This window comes from Hyla sarda, chromosome 7 (assembly GCF_029499605.1).
Source record: "Hyla sarda isolate aHylSar1 chromosome 7, aHylSar1.hap1, whole genome shotgun sequence".
Taxonomy (NCBI): domain Eukaryota; kingdom Metazoa; phylum Chordata; class Amphibia; order Anura; family Hylidae; genus Hyla; species Hyla sarda.
The window spans coordinates 181,237,931-181,262,203 of NC_079195.1; the positions used below are offsets into that span (position 1 = coordinate 181,237,931).

General features: G+C 43.6%; 2 protein-coding genes across 3 annotated transcripts in view; both read right to left on the reverse strand.

Annotated features, from left to right (window-relative positions):
* LOC130282808 (protein kinase C delta type-like) overlaps nucleotides 1–23,648 on the reverse strand; it is a 67,677-nt gene extending 44,029 nt beyond the window's left edge. The window contains exon 1 of the mRNA XM_056531593.1: nucleotides 23,121–23,648. Within this exon, the coding sequence (XP_056387568.1) occupies nucleotides 23,121–23,531 (411 nt within the window). The 5' untranslated portion in view covers nucleotides 23,532–23,648. The remainder of the gene's footprint in view (nucleotides 1–23,120) is intronic.
* LOC130282842 (protein kinase C delta type-like) lies at nucleotides 4,859–18,177 on the reverse strand. Of its 2 annotated transcripts, XM_056531686.1 has the most exons (4): nucleotides 17,342–18,177; nucleotides 16,450–17,017; nucleotides 12,116–12,432; nucleotides 4,859–6,280 (listed from the first exon to the last, which is right to left on the reverse strand). In XM_056531686.1, the coding sequence occupies exons 2-4, from the start codon at nucleotides 16,540–16,542 to the stop codon at nucleotides 5,722–5,724; spliced, it is 969 nt and encodes a 322-aa protein (XP_056387661.1). In that variant the 5' UTR covers nucleotides 16,543–17,017; nucleotides 17,342–18,177; the 3' UTR covers nucleotides 4,859–5,721. The 2 variants fall into 2 exon arrangements, with proteins under 2 accessions (XP_056387661.1, XP_056387662.1); XM_056531687.1 differs by lacking the exon at nucleotides 16,450–17,017.
* Nucleotides 23,649–24,273: the final 625 nt, after the last annotated feature.

Here is a 24,273-nt window from a genome sequence, read left to right on the forward strand (position 1 = left end):
ATATCCCCTATCTAAAGGATAGGGGATAAGATGTCAGATCGCCGTGGTCCCGCTGCTGGGGACCCCCGGGATCACTGCTGCGGCACACCGCTGTCATTACTGCACAGAGCAAGTTTGCTCTGTACGTGATGATGGGCAGTACAGGGGCCAGAGTATCTTTACGTCATGGCCCCGCCCCCCGTAACATCACGGCCCGCCCCCCTCAATACGAGTCTATGGGAGGGGGGTGTGGCGGTTGTCACGCCCCTGCCATAGACTTGTATTAAGGGGCGGGCCGTGATGTCACGAGGGGCAGAGCCATGATGTCACACTGCTCCGTCCCCTGTATCGCCCGTCATTACGCACAGAGCGCACTCACTCTGTGCAGTAATGACAGCGGGGTGCCGCAGCGGTGATCCCGGGGGTCCCCAGCAGCGGGCCCGCGACAATCTGACATCTTATCCCCTATCCTTTGGATAGGGGATAAGATGTCTAGGGGCGGAGTACCCCTTTAAGGGTGCAGGTTTTTTCCGTTTTTACATTCTCATTTTTTCCTCATCACCTTCAAAAAATCATAACGCTTTAAATTTTGCACATAAAATTCCATATGATGGCTTATTTTATGCGCCACCAATTCTACTTTGCAGTGACATTGATCATTTACCAAACAATCCACGGCAAAATGGGAAAAAAATTCATTGTGCGACAAAATTGAAGAAAAAATTTAATTTTGTAGATTTTGGGGGCTTCCGTTTCTATGCAGTGCATTTTTTGGTAACAATAACACCTTATCTCTATTCTGTAGGTCCATACGGTTAAAATGATACCCTACTTATATAGGTTCGATTTTGTTGTACTTCGGAAAAAAATCATAACTACATGCACGAAATTTATATGTTAAAAATTCTCATCTTCTAACCCCTATAACTTTTTACATTTTCCGTGTATGGGCCAGTATGAAGTTTTTATCGGTACCATTTTTGTATTGATCAGACTTTTTGATCGCTTTATATTCATTTTTTCATGATGTAAAAAGTGACCCAAAATACGCTATGTTGGACTTTGAAATTTTTTTGCGCGTACGCCATTGACCGTGTGGTTTAATTAATGATATTTTTTTATAGTTCGGACATTTCCGCATGGGGACATTTCCGCATAGGGAGCTATAACACTGCACACACTGATCTCTTACCCTGATCCCTGCAAATCCACAGCTTTGCATGGATCAGCGAGATAGGGTCTAGATTGCTCAAGCCTGTAGCTCAGGCTTGGAGCAATCAAATGCCAATCGGACATGACGGAGCAAGGTAAGGGGGTCTCCGCTCGCGTCCTAGCTGATCGGGACATCGTGATTTTATCGCTATGTCCCGATCAGCCCGACTGAGCTGCCGGGAAGCGTTTACTTTTGTTTTCAGATGCGGCAATCAACTATGATCGCCGCGTCTGAAGGGTTAATAGCGCGTGGCACACCGATCGGTGCCGCATACATTATCCCAGGGACCCGGCTATGGTTAGCAGCCGGGACCGATGATGCACCATTTTAAACACCAGGACCGTGCGTAGGGCCTACAGGTACGCCCTTCGTACTGAGTGAGTTAAACTGACTGATACTGACCTGAACAAAGTGCCAAAAAATGGCCATACACAAAGCGTTTTACTATTAAAAGAGATTTCTGGCGAAAGTAGAAGGGGTACTCCCTTGGAAAACTTTTTTTTTTTATTTTTTTAAATCAACTGGTGCCAGAAAGTTAAACAGATTTGTAGATTACTTCTATTTAAAAATCTTAATTCTTCCAGTACTTTTTAGGGGCTATATACTACAGAGGAAATGCTTTTCTTTTTGCATTTCTCTGATGTGCATTTCTCTGATGTCCATTTTTGGAACTGTCCAGAGCAGGAGAAAATCCACATAGCAAACATATGCTGCTCTAGACAGTTCCTAAAACAGACAGCAGATGTCAGCAGAGAGCACTGTGGTCGTGACATCAGAGAAATCCAAAAAGAAAAGCATTTCCTCTGTAGTATATAGCCCATAAAATGTATTGGAAGGGTTAAGATTTTTTAATAGAAGTAATTTACAAATCTGTTTAACTTTCTGGCACCAGTTGATTTAAAAAAAAAAGTTTTCCACGGGAGTACCCCTTTAACTTATCGTCTATTCACAGGATATGGGATAATTAGCTGATCGCAGGGGGTTCAACTGCTGGGTCCAGCCCCCCACCCACGACCACCGGGACAGGACCCGGCACTCAGTGAGGAGTGCGTGATGCAGCCGGCACTCGCTCTATTCATTTTTATGGGAGCGACAAAAAGACATCATCGGCGCTCCCATAGAAATAAATGGAGCGCATGCCATCTACCCGTAGACGACACATCCTCCTCACTGAGAGTGACGGGGTCCCGTCCTGGAAAATGTGTGGGGCCCCAGTGGTCAGACCCTGCGATCAGCTACTTATCCCCTATCCTGTGAATAGAGGATAAGTTAATTTTTGCCTGAGTACTCATCGGCGCCTGTACTGTGGAGGGGAGAAGACGCAGGCCCTGCAGCTGAGGAGATCGCTGTGTGGTATATCAGGTGAGCATCTTTTTTTTTATTTTATTTTTTTAACCCTGCCTATACCTATAGGGAACGGGGGGTGCTCTGCATATACTTATAGGGAAGGGGGGGTGCTCTGCATACACTTATAGGGAAGGGGGAGGGGGGTTCTCTGCATTTACTTATAGGGAAGGGGGGAGAGGGGGGGTGCTCTGCATATACTTATAGGGAAGGGGGGAGGGGGGTGCTCTGCATATACTTATAGGGAAGGGGGGAGAGGGGGGGTGCTCTGCATATACTTATAGGGAAGGGGGGAGAGGGGGTGCTATGCAAATACTTATAGGGAAGGGGAGAGAGGGGGGGTTCTCTGCATATACTTATAGGGAAGGGAGGGAGAGGGTGGGTGATACTCTGCATATACCTATAGGGAAGGGGGGAGAGGGGGGTGCTCTGCATATACCTATAGGGAAGGGAGGGAGAGGGGGCAGCTCTGTATATACCTATGGGAAAGGGAGGGAGAGGGGTGGGTGTAGCTCTGCATTTACCTATGGGGAAGGGTGGGGTGTAGCTCTGCATATACCTATGGAAAAAAGGGTGGGGTGTAGCTCTGCATATACCTATGGGAAAGAGGGTGGGGTGTAGCTCTGCATTTACCTATGGGAAAGAGGGGGGGGTATAGCTCGGCATATACCTATGGAGAAGGGGGGTGTAGCTCCACATATACATATGGGAAAGAGGGGGGGTAGCTCTTAATATACCTATGGGAAAGAGGGGGGGTAACCCTACATATACCTATGGGAAAGAGGGGGGGTGTAACTCTGCATATACCTATGGGAAAGAGGGGGGGTAGCTCTGCATATACCTATGGGAAAGAGGGGGTGGGGGTGTATCTCTGCATATACCTATGGGAAAGAGGGGGGGTGTAACTCTGCATATACCTATGGGAAAGAGGGGGGTGTAGCGTAGCTCTGCATATACCTATGGGAAAGAGAAGGGGTGTAACTCTGCATATACCTATGGGAAAGATGGGGGGGGTGTAACTCTGCATATACCTATGGGAAAGAGGGGTTACCTGGCTACCTACCTACCTGCCCATTTACTGTGCAGGACACCAAGGAGGGCATTATTACAGTTTGTGGGCCTATAGATGGGAAGATTGTGTAGAGGAGGGGAGGGCACTGAAAAAATTAGTCTGACATGTTTTTCCTGCAGATGTTAAGAGATTCACATGGTGGTCTTATCCGGACGGAGAAGAAGAGGAAAGAGGACGCCGCTGATCAGAAAAGACGTAATTGTGAGTCCCAAAATGTAACTGTAATCACTTATACGGTATACACATCCTGTGTACAGATGATATCTACCGCCATATGGTCCTGTATATAATCACTTATATTGTATACAGATCCTGTATAGTATACTGGTCTGTATATAGTGGTTTTATTCAGTACAGTATGGCGGTATTATCCAGTTATTGTGTGGTGCTATATATTTGCTCATTGTATACCAGTATTATTGGTCATGGAAATTTACCTACGTTAAAGTGTTTCTTACATATATAAATTTTAATTTATTGTGTGTGGGATTTGGGTGGAATAGTAGCGTGGCAGAAGATTGACGAACTGCAAAGCCTAGCAGGGGCCCTTGCCTTTTTTTTGGTCCAGGGGCCCCGAGTGTTGTCAGTCCGCCCCTGGGGGAGGGGAGGGGGTGTAATTAAGGGGGGTGCGTGTGTGTGTGGGGGGGGGAGGGGGGCAAACAAAGGGTCCGCCCCGGGTGCCAAATGCTCTAGGTACGCCCCTGCCTCCATCTATACCCGTTTATAGGGGAAGATAATTTTTTTTTTATTTTAGGCGCCTTGGGGAGAATTTATCAAGCACCATGTGTCAGTTCTTAGGCACATTTTGCACAATTTTTTTCTGTCTTTGACTTTGTAGACATATTTATCCAGCATATTGTGCCATTTTTTTCTTTTTGCTAATTTACACCATCAGTTATACATGTTTGGCCTAACAAAAGGAGACATGGTTTAAGTGCCATGGTTTTTTAAACACTTTTATTCTATTCAACAAAAAGTTGTCAAATGTTTGCACTACCCAATTCCATTAAATATGTGCAAATGTATCAAACATTATGCAACAATATAATACATTAAGTGCAAATGAAGCTTTGTACCACCTCTTTGAAAAGACCACCCCCATAGTGGTCTTGTTTTTAGGACACCACTGCAATAGAAGACCAGAAGAAATTTGGGTGGTCTTCTCAAAGAGGTTTCACTGTATTTATTAGAACAATACATGATCAAACAATGGAAATAAAGACACAGACAAAATGATGAAAAGGGGAAAAAGGACATTTTATTTAGTTTATATAGTTACATGAAGGGGATACTGGGATTCTGCAAATTTTAGAAATGTGTGTTATGTTTTATTTTGCTATGTGTAATGTATAAATGTAAAAGCAAAGCTTTTTTATATACTGTGTTGATCCAAAGGAAGGCGAAAACCCCCTTGAGGAAAGAGCCAATTATCCTTATGTAAGGGGGGAAAATTCCTTCCTGACCCCAAATATGGCAATCGGAACAAGTCCCAGGATCAAAAGCCAGTACATGACCTATCTAGTATGGTAAACTATTATGTATTTTTTTTTTATATATATTCATATATAATATTTTTTTTATTATTATTATTATTCATTTATTTTTTGTACATTATGTTATGTTACCTATTTATGGCTGGAATGATCCCAAGGAAGGCAAAAACCCCCTTAAAGAATGAGCCAATTGTCCTCAAAGGAGAAAAATTCCTTCCTGACCCCAAATATGGCGATCGGAACAAGTCCCAGGATCAAAGCCGATATCTACCGCTATCTGTTGTGTGTGTCTGTGTGTATGTGTCTATACTATCTATGTATGTACCTGTGTGTATATTTCTATCTACCTGTATGTGTGTGTGATCCTTATGTATATATGATGATGTGTGATACTTACCAGGTCTGTGCTGAGGTGTTACAAGCACAGGCCGCTCCTGGGGTACAGAGGGTCTTCAGAGGCTGTGGAGGATGTGGAGCTAAGATCCAGGGTAACAACTTGATGGAAATCTGCAGCATTCAGATGGTATAGAGAGGATGTTATAGACAAGCCGAGGTCTAATACAGCAGCAGAGGCATGGGTCAGGGGGCACAGAGCTCTGGGCCGTGGCCATGGGCTGATGTTAACAGGCCCAGCTTGGAGCAATGAAAGAGAATCCTTCCAAGGGGTGAAGGGCTGTCTCTTCCTCTGGCCACGGCAGGTCTCCCTTCTTCAGAGCTGGCTTGAATGGTGTAAATGGCGGCTGTGCTCTCTTCTGCTCCAGTTCCTCCCAGTTGATGGTGGTGAAGAATGGATGGTCTCTGATGTTCCTGTTCACACCAAGCCGCTTCTCAGGATTCTTACGCAGCAGTTTCTTGATCAGATGTTTCAGGTCAGCAGGGAGCCAAGATGGAATATTAGGCTTCTCTCTGGTGATGGAATCGTGAGCCATTTCTCTGTTGCAGCCAAAGTAAAATGGGGAACGTCCTGCTGACATCCGGGATACAACAATCCCCAGGCTCCACCAGTCAACTGCTGCATAGTACATCTTCCTCTGGAGCACCTCTGGGGCCATGTATGGTAACGTGCCCGTCACTCCTTGGATCTTGTTGGAAGAGGTGACGCCATCTTGGGCAAGTCCGAGGTCTATAATGCGGATGTGTCCATCTCTATCCAGCATGATATTATCTGGCTTGATATCTCTGCAATGAAAGAAGAAAAAAGAGTTATAAATAAAAGACAATGGTAATGTGGTGCCACAGGGGTGCAAGGAATTCTTATCAGCTTCTCCGGGGCCAGACAATGGGAGTAAGAAACACACCGACGTCGGGTTACGGATAACTGTCTTTTACTGAGCAGGTGTAGATGGTACAACACACAGTATGAAGAGTAGAAGGGATGCAGTGTAACCCTTGGGAGCCCTGTTGCCTTGATAGGACTTATGGTGCTTTTCATCCACTTGAATAATACTGACTAGAGATTAGAGACTGAAAGGTTTCCCACTCTGGCTAGGGTTCTCACAAGGTCCAAGTACTATCACCGCCAGAGCTTGACTCACCGCTGTACGGGGGAACACTTGCAGAATGGTGGGGCTGACTCCGCTGTACGGGGAACCCTTGCAGATTGGCAGGGCTGATTCCGCTGTATGGGGGAACACTTGCAGAAGGGTGGGGCTGACTCCGCTGTACGGGGGAACCCTTGCAGAATGGCGGGGCTGACTCCGCTGTACGGGGGAACCCTTGCAGAATGGCGGGGCTGACTCCGCTGTACGGGGGAACACTTGCAGAATGGTGGGGCTGACTCCGCTGTACAGGGGAACCCTTGCAGAATGGCGGGGCTGACTCCGCTGTACGGGGGAACACTTGCAGAATGGCGGGGCTTCCGCTGTATGGGGGAACACTTGCAGAATGGTGGGGCTGACTTTAGAAGATATTTTCTTAGGCTTCCCTCAGGATTTCTCCACACACGACTTCCTCCTCCTTTCCACACAGTTCTCAGCTTGAGCTCTGCAGCTAGACTGGGGCGACTCCTCCCCCCCAACACCATATACAAGAGAATTTAGGGGTTCCCACTGGGCAGGCAGGGTCACCTGATTATCACTGCTCCTCTCTCTCTTAAGGACCGAGGTCATATTGGCCTTAAGGACCAGAGCATTTTTTGCAAATCTGGCCACTGTCACTTTAAGCATTAATAACTCTGGGATTCTTTTACTTATGAATTTGATTCCGAGTTTATTTTTTCATGACATATTCTACTTTATCTTAGTTGTAAATTTTTGTCAATGCTTGCATCATTTCTTGGTTAAAAACTGCAAAATTTTATGAAAAATTAACAAATTTCGCATTTTTCTAACTTTGAAGCTCTCTGCTTGTGAGGAAAATAGACACACCAAATACATTATATATTGATTCACATTTACAGAATGCCTACTTTATGTTTGCATCATAAAGTTGACAGGTTTTTACTTTTGGAAGACATCAGAGGGCTTCAAAGTTCAGCAGCAATTTTCCTATTTTTCACAAAATTTTCAAAATCAGAATTTTTCAGAGAACAGTTCTGTTTTGAAGTGTATTTGAGGGGTCTTCATATTAGAAATATCCCATAAATGACCCCATTATAAAAACTGCACCCCTCAAAGTATTCAAAATGACATTCAAAAGGTTTGTTAACTCTTTAGGTATTTCACAGGAATAATTAGCAACAAGAAATAGCAGCGTTGTAGTATAATGTACATTGAAACTACTGGTGTATAAACCATATCTAAAACTCGCTGCGGGTCTATAAACCAATGCTACAGTATAGCTCTGAAAATAAATTTTATATACTTATAGAGAAACACTAGAGCCATGACTACTGATAAAACTAAAATAATTTTATTAATACTCTTTAAAATCACAAATATGACTACTAAATATTAACATTATACAAGGTCAATGATTGTAAACAGATAACCAATCTGAAAAGAAGGTGGTAAGACAGGTATGAAGTATATAAACAGTGAGATCTACAGCAGCAGTAATGGGTGTCCAATAATAATGTCCAATAGGACAAGAAAAGGGGTATATAACCTTTACCAATATAATGTCCAGCTACCCACTCAGGATAGCTGGAATGGACACTAACAGTGCATGAAAGTAAAAGCACTAACAAAGCTGGTACTCACTTACCCATAATGGAGACCTGTCACCACCACCACCAACGTACGTTTCATCAGCCTAGACTTTCTCAAGGGAATAGCAGCAAAGTGAAGGAGAACATTCTAAATCTCTATTTTTTACACTAACATGTTCCTGTAGACCCAGTATTTGCATTTTTATAAAGGCTAGAAGGAGAAAATGCCACCCAAAATGTGTAACCCAATTTCTATCAAGTAAGGAAATACCTCATATGTGTATGTCAAGTGTTCTGTAGGTGCACTAGAGGGCTCAGAAGGGAAGGAGCGACAATGGGATTTTGGAGAGTGAATTTTGCTGAAACGGTTTTTAGGGGGCGTGTCTCATTTAGGAAGCCCCTATGGTTCCATAACAGCAAAAAAAAAAAAAAAACACACAGAGCTTATTATTTTGGAATCAACACCCCTCAAGTGGTACAGTGAGCTTTAACACCCCACAGGTGTTTGACGACTTTCTGTTAAAGTTGTATGTGTAAATGAATTTTTTTTCCCACTAAAATGCTGGTTTTCCCCCCATATTTTACATTTTTACAAGGGGTAATAGGAAAAATGACACTCACAATTTGTAACCCCATCTCTTCTGAGTATGGTAATACCCCATGTGTGGACGTCAAACGCTCTGTGTGCGAACTACAATGCTCAGATGAGAAGGAGTCACATTTGGCTTTCGGAAAGCAAATTTTGATGAAATGGTTTTTGGGGAGCATGTCCCATTTAGGAAGCCCCTTTGGTGCAAGGACAGCAAAAAAAAAAAAAAACACATGGCATGCCATTTTGGAAACTACACCCCTCAAGGAACGTGGGGGTACAGTGAGCCTTAACACCCCACAGGTGTTTGACGACTTTTCGTTAAAGTCGGATGTGTAAATGAAAAAACATTTTTTTTCACTAAAATGCAGTTTTTTTCCCCCCAAATTCAATATTTTTACAAGAGGTTATAGGAAAAAATGCCCCCCAAAATTTGTAACCTCGTGTGGAAATACCCCATATGTGGACGTAAAGTGCTCTGCAGGCGAACTACAATGCTCAGGAAAAAAAAACCTTTTGGAGAGAGAATTTGTTTGGAATGGAAGTCGGGTGCCATGTGCGTTTACAAAGCTCCCATGGTGCCAGAACAGCAGAAACCCCCCCACATGTGACCTCACTGCACCCCTAACCAAATGTAATAAGGGGTGCAGTGAGCATTTATACCCCACTGGTGTTTGACAGACTTTTGGAACAGTGGGCTGTGCAAATGAAAAATCTAATTTTTCATTTTCATGGATGACTGTACACAAAATAGGTCAAATGCCTGTGGGGTGTAAATGTTCACTGCACCCCTTATTACATTACGTGAGGTGTGTAATTTTCAATATGGGGTCACATGTGTGGGGGGGGTCCACTGTTCTGGCACCATGGGGGCTTTGTAAACGCACATGGCCTTCAATTCCAACCAAATTCTTCCGACAAAATCCCAATGGCGCTCCTTCTCTTCTGAGCATTGTAGTTCGCCTGCAGAGCACTTTACGTCCACTTATAGGGCATTTATATACAGATTTTGGGGGGCTTTTTTACTATTACACCTTGAGAAAATGAAAAATTTGGGATAACACCAGCATTTTAGTGAAAAAACACAAATTTTTAATTTTCAATGAAAATTCTTCAAACAGGTGTGGGGTGTTATGGCCCACTATGGGGTCACATGTAGGTGTTTTTTTTTTTTATGTCAAAACCGCTGTAACGATCAGCCACCCCTGTGCAAATCACCTGAAATGTACATGGTGCTCTCACTCCTGAGCCCTGTTGTGCGCACGCAGAGCATTTTACTCCCACATATGGGGTATTTCCGTACTCAGGAAAAATTGCATTAAAAATTTTGGGGTCTTTTTTTCCTTTTACCTTTTGTGAAAATAAAAAAGTATGGGGAAACACCAGCATGTTAGTGTAACATTTTTTTTTATTTTTTACAATAACATGCTGGAGTAGACCCCAACTTTACCTTTTCATAGGGGGTAAAAGGAGAAAAAGCCCACCAAAAAATTGTTAGACAATTTCTCCCGATTACGGAAATACCCCATATGTGGCCATAAACGGTTTCCTTGAAATACGACAGTGCTCCGAAGTGAGAGAGTGACATGCCTATCTGAGGCCTAAATTAAGGATTTGCATAGGGGTGGACATAGGGGTATTCTAAGGCAGTGTTTCCCAAACAGGGTGTCTCCAGCTGTTGCAAAACTCCCAGCATGCCTGGACAGTCAATGGCTGTCCCGCAATACTGGGAGTTGTTGTTTTGCAACAGCTGGAGGCTCCCTTTTGAAAACAGTGCCATACCTGATATTTTTCATTTCTATTGGGGAGGGGCGAGGGGGGGGCAGTGTAAGGGGGTGTATATGTAGTGTTTTACTCTTTATTTTGTGTCAGTGTAGTGTAGTGTTTTTAGGGTACATTCCCACGGGCGGGTTTACAGCGAGTTTTGAGCTACAGCGGAAAATAGCTGCATTTCAAACTTGCAGCGAGAAACTCACAGTAAATCCCCCTGTGGGGAAGGCAAAACTACAACTCCCAGCATACCCTTTGGCTGTCCGTGCATGGGGGTTGTAGTTATGCAACAGCTGGAGGTACACTGGTTGCAAAACACTAAGAGTTTGTTACTTAACTCAGTGTTTCCCAACCCGTGCGCCTCCAGCTGTTGCAAAACTACAACTCCCAGCATGTATGGTTTTTCAGTGCATTCTGGGAGTTATAGTTTTGCAACAGCTGGAGGCACAAAGGTTGGGAAACACTGAGTTAGGAAACAGACAATGTTTCCCAACCAGTGTGCCTCCAGTTGTTGCAAAACTACAACTCCCAGCATGCACGGACAGCCAAAGGGCATGCTGGGTGTTGTAGTTTTGCAACATCTGGAGGAGAACTGTTTGGAGACCACTGTGTAGTGGTGTCCAAACTGTAGCCCTCCAGATTTTGCAAAATGACAACTCTCAGCATGCCCAGGCATACTGGGAGTTGTAGTTCGGCAACATCTGAAGGGCCAGATGTTACAGAACTACAACTCCCAGCATGCCTGGACTGTCTGGGCATGCTGGGAGTTGTAGTTTTGCAACATCTGGAAGAGCACAGATTGATCCAAACGGCGGCCCTCCAGATGTTGCAAAACTACAACACCCAGCATGCCCAGACAGCCAAAAGGCATGCTGGGTGTTGTAGTTTTGAAACTACCAGAAGCAGCAGTGAAGAGCTTCACTGCTGCCTCTGATGCAGATGCCGCCCGCCGCCTCCTCCACTTACCCGCCGCCAACCCGTGTGCCTCCAGCTGCTGAGAGCCTGCCGCCGGTCCCCACTGCCGTGCCGGTACTTGATAAGTGCTGCTGTCTCCACAGCAGCTCTCGGCATCTTCTTCCCCTGCTCTGCTCAGACTTCTAGTGGCGGGCAGAGCAGGGGAAATGAACTTTACCCCCAGTCAGCTCATTCACTGTGATTAGTCCACAGGGACCAATCACAGTGATCGCTGACCAGGACCATCGACAGATGGTCCTGGAAGGTGTTGCAGAAGTTGTCCCCTGCTTGAAACAGCGGGACTTCTGCCAGTTAACCCGTGTGATGCTGTGCATCGCGGGGTTAACTGAATGACGTGATTCTGCGGGAAGGGGTTAAAGATACAGTACATACATTATATAATACACAGTGAAAAATGCATGCCCAAGGAGATCCGCAGCCCACAGGACAGCTTTTGGTGCTGGGACATCACAGGAAATCTTTAAAGATCGACAATGGTGAAGGGGTCATGAACTGTACCACCACAAAGCCTAACAAAATTCAGGATTCTGGGAAAGTTGGATGCATTATTTACAACATGACAAGGAGACAGGTGTGGGGAAGTTAGACTTACCGGTGGACGATGTTATGTCCGTGAAGGAACTGGAGGCCGCATGCAATCTCTGCTGTGTAGAATCTTACGTTGTCGGTGTTCAGACAGCTGCACATTCTGAGTAAAGCCTCCAGGCTGCCGCCGGACAGGTACTCGGTGATGAAGAATGCATGGTCCTGAGACTGCTGTGCAGCATACAGGTGACACAGGAACGGGCAGTCTCGGGCCAGCATGAGGATCCGTCTCTCTCTCTGCAGGGTCGCTGCATTGTCCCCTGTCTTGGTGATTCCCTTGATGGCCACGTAGTTGTTTCGGCCGGGGACTGATGCCAGGCCCACCTGAAAGAAAGCAAAGGGAGTAATAGTAAATAGTGGAAGACTATGGGAAATATTTCCTTTTGACAATATCCCATTGGTATAACTAGAGCCAACTTGTTATAACTAGGTATAACTAGAGGTATAGCTAGAGCCAACCAGTTAGGGACTGTGGGGTGATGGTCATTGTTATTTCCATGCCGTGGTACATATGAGATGTAATAGGGATGTAGTTGAAAAAAAAAAAAAAAAGGCCCAAAAAAAACACCCATTCTACTGCACAGCGTGGGCAAATGTTAGCTGCAAGTCAATAAGGAACTACAAAATGCCATATCCACTTTTTTCGTTTTTCTAATTGGTGTTTTTTTTTATCCTTTTGTGATTCCTATAAGCGGCCTTATGAGACTATGGCGTTTTTTTGGGAAAATCGCTGTATTTTTCTCCATAGTGTGGGAGTGAAAAAACACAAAAAAAAAGCGATGTGGGTTTTAACATTGTTTTTGCAGGCGTGTTTTTATTTTTATTTTTTACTTTAGCTATTCCATTTTACTATTAAAATAAATAAATATATATATACTAGCTGAGTACCCAGCATTGCCCAGTTTTTCCTTCCTAATCCTTGTTGGGGAGGAAAATAAACAAAGGAGGAAGCTTTTGACTTCATATCCCCTCCTCATATATTGATGCCATTTCCCAACCTCCTATCCCATCCTCCTATCCCGTCCTCCTATCCCATCCTCCTATCCCGACCTCCTATCCCGACCTCCTATCCAGTCCTCATATCTCGACCTCCTATCCAGTCCTCATATCTCGACCTCCTATGTGGGAACATACATTTCCCATTGATTTGCATGGGACTTTAAACAAAAACCCTGACCCTCACAAATGGGGGTAGTTAAGGGTTAAATTAGCTATCCTATATTTTAAGTGGACATATAAGTAACATGTGACCAAGTATTATATCTCCAGCCGTTTGGAAGTTATGCAGTAACATATACAGTAATTCCCATAGACTTGTATGGGACTTTAAACAAAAACCCTGTGATGCTGGAACTTACACACATACATACACACATACACACATTGAGTTTTATATATATATACATATATATATATATATATATATATATATATATATATATATATAGATAGATAGATAGATAAAATGATGCAGTATGGATGGGAAAATTTGTAGGGAACAAATTTTAGATATTTTAAAATATATATATACCGTATATATATATATATTTATATATATATATATATATATATATATATATACACACACATTTTTATTTTATTTTTTCAATCAGGGAATGATTTATGTGAACGGGCAGGGACCTGAAAATGTAGCCGGCAGTATTACAAATGGATAAGGGGTCCATGTAATTGTAAAAATAATATATTTTTTTCTTAATTTTTTAAAACTTTTTATTCATTATGTATTTTTATAATTAGAATTTTACTAAATACTGTGCAAAATCCAATATCAACTATATGTCTGTCATTATTGTGGTACTACCAGTACTCCAAGCATATAACAGAGGCGGTGCCGGCCAATCACGTCTCTCAGTGGGGCACTGCGCTCAGCTTATAGCCGGCCACAGCAATGTCCCTCCTGCCTTGGCTGGTGATAGACTGAGCACAGTGTCATGTAAGGCGAGACATCACTGCGGCCAGCGATAAGCTCCAAGATGCAGAAAAAGACCGGGCCCAGAAGATAGAAGACCGATATTGGCACACGGGGGGAGTAGCGGAATGTGAGTTACAGTTTTGTTTTTTTTTGGCAGCCCAGGCATAATGGATGAAAAAGGGCATCTATCACATCCTTGTAATGGGCATCTATCACATCCTTGTAATGGGCATCTATCACATCCTTGTAATGGGCATCTATCACATCCTTGTAATGGGCATCTATCACATCCTTGTAATGGGCATCTATCACATCCTTGTAATGGGCATCTATCACATCCTTGTAATGGGCATCTATCACATCCTTGTAATGGGCATCTATCACATCCTTGTAATGGACATCTATCACATCCTTGTAATGGGCATCTATCACATCCTTGTAATGGGCATCTATCACATCCTTGTAATGGGCATCTATCACATCCTTGTAATGGGCATCTATCACATCCTTGTAATGGGCATCTACCACATCCTTGTAATGGGCATCTACCACATCCTTGTAATTGGCATCTATCACATCCTTGTAATGGGCATCTATCACATCCTTGTAATGGGCATCTATCACATCCTTGTAATGGGCATCTATCACATCCTTGTAATGGGCATCTATCATATCCTTGTAATGGGCATCTATCACATCCTTGTAATGGGGGTTAAAAAGCTTATTCCACTCAAATGTTTCTGTGTATATTTCATTGTTTTATAGCCAAAAGAGAATAAATTCTTTATAATGTGCCCGAGTATCAGAGGGCCGCCAACACCTTTCTCTGCTGACCTCCCATTGACTGACACAGCGGCACACACAGAGGAGCGCAGTAACAGCGAGCTCTTTGCCTCTAGCTATTACAGAGCACCAGTGGTGTTGCTAAGGTTAATGTCACCCGTTGTGGTAGAAAATGGTGTCACCCTATAATGCCCCCATAAGTAATTATTTAGCCTGTTGTGATGCCAAGTAAGGGGCAATTGCTCAATAAGTTTGTACCATGTGATACTATAGCTCCCAGTAAAATCTTAGCAGTAATAAGGTTATGCTGGGAGTTGTTGTTTCACCCATGATCACTGCAGAACTTACAAGTGACTACAGCTATGATGCAATACAATTGGCCAGATGACAGCTTCTCTGTAGCAGGGGCGTGTGACAGGTCAGGCACGGAGGGCCCGGCCACCGTAGGTCTTGCTGCTTCTCGGGAGCATGCAAGCTGAAGGTCTGTATGTATTATATAGAGAGCTCCAGCTTGCATTCTCCCTGATCTTCTAAGAGCCAGTGCAGGAGGATAACAAGGGGGGACATAAGGCCTAGGGGCATGTAGGACGGAGGCAGGGTGCCACCACATATCTTTATTCCGTGCAGGAACTCCTCCCCTTCACCGATAGGAGCATGCTGAAAGAGACACTGTCATGTTGAAAAACTTTTTATATTTTGTAGTACTACTGATAAGATGACTTTTTTAAATACACATTTATAAAAAAAAAAATTACTAAAAAAGGAAAAATGAAAATAACCACCACTAGGGGTCATCAGTCTTTATGCAGACAGACTACTCTGAATTTTGCAGCATACTGGATACAGGCCATAAAGTGTGTTGGTATCCAGTATAGGAGATCACCACTGCAGCCTTCAGCTATTTCTAAACTACAACTACCATGATGGGAGTTGTAGTTTTGCAACAGCTGGAGTTACAATCTTTGTAAAACTCTGTGTTAGAGCTGGGTATTCTCCAGCTGTGTGTCTCCATCTCTGGCAAAACTACAGACAAAGGATGTGTGGGCATGCTGGGAGTTGTAGTTTTGCAACAGCTAAAGGCAACACTGTTCTAACACAGTGCTTTACAAACACTGCAGCTCAAGCTATTGCAAAACTACAACTCCCAGCATGCTTGAACAGCCAAAGCTTTCTCTGACTACTGAATGACAAAGAAGCTGAACAGACATTCAGGAGTCTGTTAAAGCTGAATGACACACATTTTCTATCTGTTCCTAGTAAAGCTGGAATAGCATCCATCTTTACTAGGAACAGATATAAAATGTATGCATAAAAACTACTGTGTTTTTATCACTAAAATCCTTGCACTAATTTAGAAAGATCTGCAGACTGCCAGGCTGCTCCCAGACTCAGTGAGGGAAAGAGATGGACACGCCCCCTCCACAAGGCAAGAAGACAAAGCAAGTGACCAAGATATAAATGCTATCTGTTAGGGATATATAGGTCCTAGACACATAACATTTTATATGTACAGGATCAGGATTAGGTACTGAGCAACATATCACTTTTTTTTCTTTTGGCACTATGACAGGTACCTGATTCACGTTCACAGAGGAAGAAGACAGAGACAAAGTGTGTGTACTCACTTTTTTGCTGTTAATAAAATGTGCTTCACTGCTCTGATCCTTTCCTCCGCTCCTGTGCCTGGACTGTCGGGTAGCGTTCCCCTCCACAGACATGGACAGCAATAGAAGTATCCGGCACCACGGTAGCAGGTAAAAAAAACTTCAAGCTTTATTCAGATAAATACAGGCACAGCATGGTAGACACTATTTTGCTGTTACACCATATCTCGTCCTCCTGTTACTGCCAAAGCTGTACTTACTTTTCTACTATTACATCTTGTCGCATCCTCAAGTTGCCTCCAGTGCTGCAACCACTATTCTGCTGTTACATCATGTCTTAAGCTCCTTTCACCTCTAGAGCTGCAGCCACTATTCTGCTCTCACACCATGTGTTATACTCCAGTCATCTCCAGAGTTGCAGTCAGTATTCTGCTGTTACATTTTGACTTATCCTCCAGTCACCTTAAGAGCTGCTGTCACTATTCTGCTGTCACAACATGTCTTATCCTCCTGTCACTTCCAGAGCTGCAGTTACTTTTCTGCTGTTAGAATATGTCTTATACTGCAGACACCTCCAGATCTGCATTGGCTGAGGGTGATAGGAGTGTGGTAGCTGTAATCACACTCCTCTCAGGCAGGGGGGCAGCGGGGGAGTGGTCCACCCCATGTTAGAGGGGGGGGGGGGGAGGGTTGTGCCATCTCTCAATTCATACTTTTTAACTTACTGGGGGGGTCAGCATAGCCGAACTTCAGGCACTAGAGGAATCCTGCCTCTCTAGTGCCAAATACCTGGCGGTGCTGACTCAACCTACAGAAACACCAGCCAGTAATGACCGACAATGGAGATCACTTTGATGCTGGTCATTTAACCCCTTTAAAGGGTTATCCACCATAAGGTGATTTTAGTACATACCTGGCAGACATTAATGGACATGCTTAGGAAGGATCTGCGCTTGTCTTGGGGCTAAATGGCGTGAGATTACCATAACGCTGTGGCTAGCTTTTTGTGAACTAGTATTTCCTTTTTGAGTTTACTTCTTTGCCTACAAAGCCCATAATTCCATTTTCCTCCCTCCCATACATCAGTCACACTCCCATAAATGAGCAGCATTCATTCAAAAGACCTGTGGTTTTCAATCAGGGTGCCTACAGTTGTTGCAATAGTTGCAGATTGATCTCTCTCCCACCAAGCGATCGCTCCACCCATTGAAGCAGACAGGCTCCCTGTCATCAGCTGACTAGTGAGTCAGGTCTCGGCCGCATTGCAACCTGGGAAAAATCTGAGACAACAGTAATTTTGTATGATGTTAAAAGTAAATATTGGGGTGAAAATCACATAAGAATTGTGAGAAATCTGTCACATACGGGTACAGACACTACATTATTAACTACACTAACTTTACAGCCTCTGTAGCATAGTCAAATGTCAAATAAAAAATAATTTCTGGAATACCCCTTTAGAGACACAGCAAATTTTGGCCTTGAGGACACAACAAATTTTAGTTTACACATTTTTTAGTTTACGCCTTTCAAGAGCCATAATTCTTTTATTTTTCCATCCACAGACCCATATGTTTGTTTTTTCACAACAAAATGTACTTTATAAAGACACCTTAAATTTGAATTTAAAATTGAAAAGAAAATAGATTAAAGAAAATCACAATTTTGCTAATTTTTGGGGGTTTTGGTTTTAAGCAATGCATTTTACAGTGAAATTGACATGTTTTCCCATGGAAAACTTTTTTTTTAATCAACTGGTGCCAGAAAGTTAAACAGATTTGTAAATTACTTCTATTAAAAAATCTTAATCCTTTCAGTACTTATTAGCTGCTGAATACTACAGAGGAAATGGTTTCCTTTTTGGAACACAGAGCTCTCTGCTGACATCATGACAACTGTCCAGAGTAGGAGAAAATCCCCATAGCAAACATGTGTTGCTCTGGACAGTTCCTAAAATGGACAGAGATGTCAGCAGAGAGCACTGTGGTCATGAGGTTAGCAGAGAGCTCTGTGTTCAAAAAAGAAAACAATTTCCTCTGTAGTTTACAGACCCTAAAAAGTACTGGAAAGATTAAGATTTTTTAATAGAAGTAATTTACAAATCTGTTTAACTTTCTGGCACCAGTTGATAAAAAAAAAGTTTTGCACAGGAGTACCCCTTTAATTATGTGGATGAATACAATTAAAATGATACTCATGTTTGCATTTTTTTCTATTACTGCACTTCTTTAAAAAAAGGCAAAGTATGTTTAAAATTTCCCTATTCTGACCTCCTATTACTTTCTTATTTTTCTGCATACAGTGCTGTATGAGAATTTTTTGCACCATTATCTGTAGTTTTTAATAAAGGGGTACTCCCATGGAAAACTTTTTTTTTTAAAATCCATACACTGGTTCCAGAAAGTTAAACAGATTTGTAAATTACTTCTATTAAAAAATCTTAATCCTTCCAGTAATTTTTAGGGGCTGTATACTACAGAGGAAATGGTTTTCTTTTTGGATTTCTCTTCTGTCATAACCAAAGTGCTCTCTGCTGACCACTGCTGTCCATTTTTGGATCTGTCCAGAGAACAAATCCCCATTGCAAACATATGCTGCTCTGGACAGTTCCTAAAATGGACAGCAGAGGTCAGCAGAGAGCACTGTAGTCATGACATCAGAGAAATCCAAAAAGAAAACCATTTCCTCTGTAGTATACAGCCCCTAAAAAGTACCTGAAGGATTAAGATTTTTTAATAGAAGTAATTTACAAATCTGTTTAACTTTCTGGCACTAGTTTATTTTAAAAAAAAAAAAAGTTTTCCACGTAGTACCACTGTAACATAACTTTTGCGTATATTTGACTTTTTCATCACTTTTATTCCATTGTTTCTCAGATATGATGTGACCAAAAATCTGCAATTATTTCACTTTGGTTCACATTCCTGATATTGCATTGTCAATGATGTGAATGCAAAAAAAAATTGCCAATTTTTGTCACATCAACACATAAAAAGTAATCAAACAATCAATACAATGCACAAGTGGTCCGGCAAAAACTACAGATCACAGTGTCTGTATGTATGGGTATATAGTATATAAAAAAAATATTGCAGCTCTCCATATAATAGTTAAATCACTGCCACATTTCTGCTTCTTGTTGAAGCTTTTTTCAAGCATGTTCACACACATCACTAAGGGTCTATATTTACCCAGACACGTAATTACCAAATAAAGTAATATCAAGTATAACAAGTATAACGTGCATATTCATCATAAATGTATAAAGACAATTCATCATAGTGACATTGTATGTTCAACACATGAGAAATACATATATGTTCAGTCAAGTGTCAGTGCAAAAAATAGATAAATGGCTTAAAAAAAGATTACTACAGTTATAACATTTACAGTATCTGACATAAGTGAGTACAACCTTCACATGTTTTAACATATTTTATTTTATCTTTTCATGTGACAACACAGAAGAAATGAAACTCTTCTATAATGTAAAGTGTAACAGTGTTTAATATTGTGTGTGTCCCCCACCCCCACCCCCACCCAAATAACTCATCATAAAGCCATTAATATCTTGACCTTGGCAAAAAAAAAAGTGAGTACAACCCTAAGTAGAAATGTTCAAATTGGGCCCAATAAGTAATTGTGACTCATTAGTGTTAGATGCAGGGCCGCCAACAGCTGGGTACAGCCGGTACTCCCGTAAGGGGCCAGGTCCCGAGGGGGGCCGGGCCGAAATTTTTTTTTTTTTTTTTTTACTCCTAGTCAGTCAGTGAGTGACTGTCACTCACTGACCGCTGAGGGCCTGCCATTTTCCACTGACTGACTGACCGTACTCTGTACAATGTACAATCAGTCAGTCAGTTACCCTCTTTCCCGGGCCCCGGCCCTGCCGCACATACCTCGTAGGCCGCTGCCACTTTAAAAAAAAAAAAAAACTGCAGTGACCGTCGGGAGGTACTAGCGCAACGAACGTGCCACGCGTAGGCAAGTTCGGTGCGCTATGACGCGGCAAGCCAGCCCAGAAGTCAGAGGAAAGCGGCGCCCCAAAGAAGAACTGGAGCGGAGGAGCTGCCTGGAAGACGCGTGGCTGACATCAGGTCAGGAAGGTAACCACAGCAGGCTGCCTTCAATGCTCCGACCACTACTCCTCCAGTCTGGGGGCCCACTGCTCTGATCCGTAGGCCCCGAACCGGAGGAGCAGTGGTCAGAGCACAGACATACTGCCTCCAGCCATATGCCGTGTATGTCTGGAGGCAGTATGTCTGTGGGGGTACATGGGGCCTATAACTACTTGTTGGGGCACAAAGGGGGGCCTATATCAACTGTGGGGGCTGAAAGGGGGGCCTATATTTAACTGTGAGGGCTGAAAGGGGGGGCTTATATTTAACTGAGGGCACTGAAAGGGGGGGCCTATATTTAACTGAGGGGGCTGAAAGGGGGGGCCTATATTTAACTGTGGGGGCTAAAAAGGGGGGCCTATATTTAACTGGGGGCTGAAAGGGGGGCCTATATTTAACTGAGCGGGCTGAAAGGGGGGGCCTATATATAACTGTGGGGGCTGAAAGGGGGGCCTATATTTAACTGGGGGCTGAAAGGGGGCCTATATTTAACTGTGGGGCTGAAAGGGGGGCCTATATTTAACTGTGGGGGCTGAAAAGGGGGTCTATATTTAACTGGGGGCTAAAAGGGGGGTCTATATTTAACTGAGGGCGCTGAAAGGGGGGACCTACATTTAACTGAGGGGGCTGAAAGGGGGGGCTATATTTAACTGAGGGGGCTGAAAGGGGGGGCCTATATTTAACTGTGGGGGCTGAAGGGGGGGGCCTATATTTAACTCGGGGCTGAAAGGGGGGGCCTATATTTAACTGTGGGGGCTGAAAGAAGGGGCCTATATTTAACTGTGGGGGCTGAAAGGGGGGGCCTATATTTAACTGTGGGGGCTGAAAGGGGGGCCTATATTTAACTGGGGGCTGAAAGGGGGGCCTATAACTGGGGGCTGAAAAGGGGGGCCTATATTTGGCTGTGGGGCTGAAAGGGGGGGGCTATATTTAACTGGGGGATGAAAGGGGGGGCCTATATTTAACTGTGGGGCTGAAAGGGGGGCCTATATTTAACTGTGGGGGCTGAAAAGGGGGGCTATATTTAACTGGGGGCTAAAAGGGGGGGCTATATTTAACTGTGGGGGCTGAAAGGGGGGGAGTCTATATTTAACTGTGGGGGCTGAAAGGGGGGCTATATTTAACTGTGGGGGCTGAAAGGGGGGGCTATATTTAACTGTGGGGGCTGAAAGGGGGGGCTATATTTAATTGAGGGGGCTGAAAGGGGGGGCTATATTTAACTGTGGGGGCTGAAAGGGGGGCTATAACTAACATTGGGGGCTGAAAGGGGGGACTACCTCTAACTGTGGGGGCTGAAAGGGGGGGCCTATAACTAACTGTGGGAGCTGAAAGGTGGGGCCTATAACTGTCGGAGCTCAAAGGGTGGGCCATCATTACACACAGGGGCACAAAGGGGGTCTACAATCATGTATATTGGAGGCACGTTGGACCTACAATTATATATGGGGCACAGGGGCCTACAACTATATATGGGGCACAAAATTGGCCTATAACTATATATGGGGCAAAGATGGGTGTACAACTATATATGGGGGCACAGAGGAGGTGTACAACTATACATATATATATATATATATATATATATATATATATATATGTGGGGGCAGAGAGGGGGTCTACAACTATATAGAGGTGGGCATTGTGCTGGAGAAAGTACACAGAAAGTTTCACAGTATTCAGAATAGGGTATATTAGATTACAGCAGAGTGTGGCGCAGTAAAATTACTTTGCAGCACAGTGTATTACTGCACTACAATCTTCTATAAAGTAATTGGAAATATATCATTAGGAAAAAAAATGGGTTGGGGGTTGGCCCTGGGGCGGACTCGCGGGCATGACACTGGGGGGGGGGGGCCTGGAATTAAGCTGCATAAGGCGCCCCAAAATTTCTGATGGCAGCCCTGGTTACATGTCTCAGGTGTGAATGGGGAGCAATGTCCTAAATCGCTCTCACACTCTCTAATACTGGTCACTGGAAGTTCAACATGGCCCCACATCGTTGCTCTACATTAAGATGGCCTACGCTATAAGAAGATTGCCAAGACTCTGACACTAAGCTGCAGCATGGTGGGTAGGATCAAACAGCTGTGTATAACCACTGCCTAAATCTACTGAAATGGGATATAAATAGGGACATAAATATTACTGGAGGTCTCTAGTGCTGCAGATATGTGATATATATTAGTGAAGATGGGGCTAGTTATTTTCTAGACTTACAATTAGCTGCAGAATATCAATGGGAAAAACCACATTGACTATCCATTTAACAACAAAAAATAAAAAATTAAATAAACTTACCACTCCAAAGCTGCCCCTACCCAATACCTGATGGATAGTGAGGTGATAGATGTTAAATTTGGGGTAGGAGCTTGATGTTCCGGGGTCCTGGCTGGTGCCTGGTCTTGGCTCCTCATCCTCCAATAATCTGGCATCTTCTCCTCTTTTCTTCTCCACATCCTCGCTTTCCTGTTCTCTCTTCCTCTTCTTCACCTCCTCGCTCACCTCTTCCTCCTTCCTCTTCTCTCCTGTCTTCTCCACCTCCTCGCTTTCCTCTTCTCTCTTCCTCTTCTTCACCTCCTCGCTCACATCTTCCTCCTTCCTCTTCACTCCTGTCTTCTCCACCTCCTCACTTTCCTCTTCTCTCTTCCTCTTCTTCACCTCCTCGCTCACATCTTCCTCCTTCCTCTTCTCTCTGATCTCCTTCACCTCCTCGCTTTCCTCTTCTCTCTTCCTCTTCTTCACCTCCTCGCTCACCTCTTCCTCCTTCCTCTTCTTTCCGCTCTCCTTCACCTCCTCGCTTTCCTCTTCCCTCTTCCTCTTTCCTCCGCTCTCCTCTTCCCTCTTCTCTCCTCTCTCCTTCTCGACATCTCCTCTTCTTCCAGTAGCCGCCATCTTTGGGATCCTGTAGACGTCCGTCCGCTCGGTCCAACTGACAGTTGTGGGTAAACAACAACAACAGCCGTTGTCCAGGTGACGTGATGTCATCAAAACATCAGGTGGCACCTGCTACCAGTGGTCCAGGGACCTGTGGATCCATATACATTGTGATATAGGCATCATGGGTGATAGCCTAGGGTCCAGAAGAATGGAGATATTCATGGCTGTTTCTTGTAGTGCTTTATTATTAGTAGATGGGGCAGGTGATGTGACTTTTATGTGTTGTATAGGTTGGCAGTGGTGCCCATAAACTCTGCTGGAAGGTTAGAATAAGGAGGCTGGAATAAACCAGACCATGTACTTGCTGCCAATGGCAGAAATAATAAAGCCTTGTAATGGCCTGTAATGTTCTGCTACATTCAATAAGTGTCATCACTCAGATACATTAGATTATGTCCATAGGAGGAGATTTATCAAAACCTGTCCAGAGGAAAAGTTGACCAGTTGCCCATAGCAACCAATCACATTGCTTCTTACATTTTTTTTTAAATGGCCTATGAAAAGGAAAAGAAGCCATCTGATTGGTTGCTATGGGCAACTGGTCAACTTTTCCTCTGCACAGGTTTTGCTAAATCCAAAAAGCAGTATATAGGACATCATACGGCTTCACCACCACTGGGACCTTTATTTTTAAGCCGAGCACCATAAATATTTTTTATCATAGAAATTTGTGGGTGTCCAGTCTTAGTTATGGGAGAATGAGATGTTCTATATAAGATGTAGACAGATTTACAATTGACTTTGCTGAACAATCATCTTCACTAGGTCTCATATAATGAATGCAGAATTC

Coding starts and splice junctions, on each gene's coding strand:
- LOC130282842 (XM_056531686.1), bottom strand. CDS start 16,542: ATGTCTGTGGAGGGGAACGCTACCCGACAGTCCAGGCACAGGAGCGGA. Junction 12,433..16,449: donor ATTTTATTAACAGCAAAAAA/GTGAGTACACAC, acceptor GCTTTCTTTCAG/GTGGGCCTGGCATCAGTCCC. Junction 6,281..12,115: donor GGACATAACATCGTCCACCG/GTAAGTCTAACT, acceptor CTTTCATTGCAG/AGATATCAAGCCAGATAATA.